Source organism: Arabidopsis lyrata, assembly GCF_000004255.2.
Source record: "Arabidopsis lyrata subsp. lyrata unplaced genomic scaffold ARALYscaffold_3, whole genome shotgun sequence".
Classification (NCBI taxonomy): domain Eukaryota; kingdom Viridiplantae; phylum Streptophyta; class Magnoliopsida; order Brassicales; family Brassicaceae; genus Arabidopsis; species Arabidopsis lyrata.
Window position 1 is genome coordinate 6,052,481 of NW_003302553.1, and position 3,936 is coordinate 6,056,416.

At 41.2% G+C, this 3,936-nt stretch overlaps 1 protein-coding gene across 1 annotated transcript; it reads right to left on the reverse strand.

The window, feature by feature from the left end:
• Positions 1-672: 672 nt before the first annotated feature.
• LOC9321111 (9-cis-epoxycarotenoid dioxygenase NCED3, chloroplastic) lies at positions 673-3,353 on the reverse strand. The gene has a single exon (XM_002884999.2). The coding sequence runs from the start codon at positions 2,828-2,830 to the stop codon at positions 1,031-1,033; it is 1,800 nt and encodes a 599-aa protein (XP_002885045.1). The 5' UTR covers positions 2,831-3,353; the 3' UTR covers positions 673-1,030.
• Positions 3,354-3,936: the final 583 nt, after the last annotated feature.

A 3,936-nucleotide genomic window follows, 5' to 3' on the forward strand; every position in this document is an offset into this window, starting at 1 on the left:
CTTATATATTTAAATCTTCCAACGATCAAACATCACCCTATAAGATTAAGTGTTGCATTAAAAAAAAAAAAGGATTGAAATATATTTTATAAAAAAGGAGTAACAAATGCGTGATTACTTATATTATAAGAATAATGCCGTTAATTTCGTCACAATTCCACTATTTTTGATTGGTCTCTCCACTGTGTTACCACCCACCACGCACTCACATATCCAATGTATACGGTTCTGCTTACCAAAATAACAAAATGTTCTTTAATATAGGTTTATGACAACGACCGGTTACTAGATGTCAATGAATATCTAATGGGTTAATTTCAATAGGTCATACTCAAATTGCATACTTACCTTTTTTGACGTGGGTTAACTTCACTCGTTGGTTTCTATTTCGAAATTGACTGAATTGACTTTGATGATTCTCTTCCATGCAAATACCAAAAATTGACTAACTAAGCTTATACGGCGTATGATTTGGTTATTAACTTTTGTTTTTAAGTCCAAAAGTTTACGTGAATCTTGTCTAATTCTCATTGGTCCATTATTTACCAATAAAATCTATAGGTGATGGGCACAAACCAGAAAACGTTTAGAATTTCTATTACATCTTTATTTTAACGTGGAAACGTTTCGATATAGAAAATGAGCGATAACTAAGTAATAAATACATGCACATATATAAACATATCTTTTTGTTTAATATTTATATACTTCTCATTACGATGAACAATAAGTGAAAGAATAACAGAAACCAGCTGAGCTCGAAACGGCTAGGCTACCCTACAGCCCAAAAGCTACAAACTGGTCCCTCAAAATCTTTCAGATTTCTAGATTGACCCCAAAAAAAAAGGGAACTAGCAAACCGCACCCCAAAAGAAACAACAACCAAAGAAACAGAGCACAAAAAAAAACAGAGGAGCAGATTCCGGGGACGTATATGCAGAGCATCCCACTGGTAAATCTCGCTCTCTCTTTTCTTCTAAAAGCTTCTTCATCACGTATATGTATTTTGTGTGTATATACACATAAGAACTCACACGACTTGCTTAGCCAAATCATCTGCTCCGATGAATGTACCGTGAAATCCGTACGGAACCCTTGACGGAAGTTTAACCGTTGCTTCAACCTCCAAGCTAACGGCGTTAACTATCTGTAACTCCGATGTCCATGTCTTCTCGTCGTGAACGAAACAGAGGATGTGTCCTTCGTCTTCTTCTCCTCCTTCTCCGGGGAGAAACAGAGGCTCTCCTCCGTAACGGTTATCGCCGTAGAGATGTTTCTTGACTTCTCCGGTAGTGAGATCAACTTTAGCGAATCCTGAGACTTTAGGCCATGGCTCGGCTAAAGCCAAGTAAGCGAATTTTGTTTTCCGGCCGAGCATGTTTCTGTTGACCATCCCTGCTTCGAGGTTGACTTGTTGATCTTCGTCGGAGATGATCGGACGGCGAGTTGATTCACCGGTTTTGAGATTCAGGCGGATTTCAGAGAGGACACTCTTGAGATTCTCGTCAGACTCGTTGAAAATTGAGTCTGGTGGAGTCATACACGACCCGATCACGACGACTTCCTCTGTTTCTGGCTCTTCCCAAGCGTTCCAGAGATGGAAGCAGAAGCAGTCAGGCGCATCAATCCACTTAATATTCGATGAATCTTCGGCGTATTTGTCTAAAATTCCGAATCTTGAGACCTTGTTCTTGTCGTAAACCACCGGAGAGCCACCGCGGATCATCTCCGGCAACTTGAAAACGACTTGCTGGTCCGGTATCACGACGAAGTTCTCTGTAATCGCGAAATCGTGCATCATCGTCGGCTGATCAAGCTGAATCTCGACGTCCGGTGATTTAGTTCCGTCCGGCGAGAATCTGAAGTATTTCAGGTAAGGCTTTGAAACGACGTCGTAGCTTAAAGCGAAGAGTTCACCGGATTCCGGGTCGACTTTCGGGTGGGCAATCATTGTGGATTCCAATTGTCCGTCAAAATCGAACCGACCAACGGTTTTTAAATCTCCACTGGGAGTGATCCGAACTTGGTAAGGCAAATCGTCCTCCGACATCGCCAATAGCCGGCCGTTGAAATAGACCAAACCGGCGTTGGCTACACCGGTTCCGTGTGCCGGGTCGACTATACCGGCTGCAGCTCTGGCGTAGAATAGCATGAGTCGGGCAATACCGGTGTGGCCGTGAAGCTCACCGATAGCTTTGGGGAAAACCGGTCGACCCAATTCACTCTCCTGAATAAACCGGTTAGTCTGAGTAAACCGGCAAGCGTAGCTAGCTGAACCGTCCTCGAATTTGACGGCGTGAACCATACCGTCTCCGTCGAAGAAGTGGTGACCAGTCACCGGCTCGTGAAGTGGGTTAGCTCCGTTGCGCACATACACTCCTTTGATGGAATCAGGTATTTTTCCGACCACCGGAAGATTACGCCGGACGGGCTGTTCATTCACCGGAGCAAAATTTCCGGCGATCTGAACACTAGGATCAGACGTTTTAGGAAGAGGGTGTAGCCTCTCGTGCCTCACAAGGAAACCCTCCGCCGCGTCCAAAGCTGCCGCCGCCGCTCTCTGGAACAAATTCATCTGTTTAGTGTCGGATTCTTTGGCTTTGGGGTTAACAACAATGGCGGGAGAGTTTGATGATTGCTTAGGGAAATGAAGAGCTGGAGGAGTATGAAGCGCAGATGAAACATTGAGCTTTCGTGTGACACGACTGGTCATAGGTAAGGAGCTACAATAACTCAAGTCGGAGCTTTGAGAAGACGATAATGGCGGCTGAGTATGATTGCCACCAACCCATCTCCGAGAAACCGCAGCCGTCGCCGTGAAAGAAGCCATGTTTTCAAGAAAGTCCAATCAGTATTTGGTGATTAAATTGGTTCGATCTTGAGATGTGTAAAGGCTCTGTTTTTTTTTTTCTTATTGTTCAAGTGAGAAGAGAGAAGAGAGAGTTGGTTTGAGAGCGATGAAGTGTTTGTGAAGGGTTTATATAAACCGGGAGGTGGGTAAGAGAAATGGTGGATCCCATCAGTTTGGCCACGTGTTGAATCAGTGACAGGGAGAGGGAATGGAGTGAGTGGGTATAGAGGGAATTAAAAGAAAAGGAAAAAAAAAAAAAAAAAAAAAAGGAGAGTGAGAAATATGTTATGGTTCAAAGTTGAGACTTGAGACCTTTCACACAGACAAATGTATCACTTCAATCTTTAACTCCCTTTGTCTTTCTTGTGGCCTCTTCTGTTTCTAAGTTTGGTAACAAAAGCTTCCAATCCTTTGGCAACTTGAAGATATCAAATTCTCTAATCTAGCAAAATGTATCCTCTTGAGTTCGAGGGTTCGAGACATTATGAAGCACTGTTTGTCTACTGGTGATTTTTTTTACCGTTGTAAGATGAAGTTAGTGTGTTGAAAAATTCTAAGACAGTTTAGAATTTGTCGATCAATAAAATATAGATAAACATATCTAGTTTAGTAGTTTATATTAGACCACCATTATTGGTGGTGTCTTAACTATTTCTTAGCTAAATCTTAGCTAAAAAATTAAAGAAAAATCTTGTTAAAGACTAAGATCCAAAATTAAAGTGGCTTAGCTAAGATCCAAATTTAACATTAAGATCCATTTTTAAGAACCATTTTTAAATTTATTATTTTAATACTCTTAAGAACCATTTTTAAGTAACCTTTGTTAATGATGCTCTTAGTGTTGTTGTTGTGTCAATATTCGAATTCAAAATCCAGTACATATGTTAGTTTTTTTGTTAAAAATATTCAAAAATTCATGCTATAGACCTTAAACAGAAAAATTGTGTGTAGGGGTCCCTAATACATACCACACACATTTAGTGTCAAGATGATGTTTCATTAATTACAATCATCAACTTGGCTTATGTCGTCGCTCAAGAGCTTCTTGTTTGCAAACTCCAACTTGGCCTATTCATCTCCACATG

Excerpts from the sequence above, each read along its gene's own strand:
- LOC9321111 (XM_002884999.2), bottom strand. The coding sequence starts at position 2,830 with ATGGCTTCTTTCACGGCGACGGCTGCGGTTTCTCGGAGATGGGTTGGT.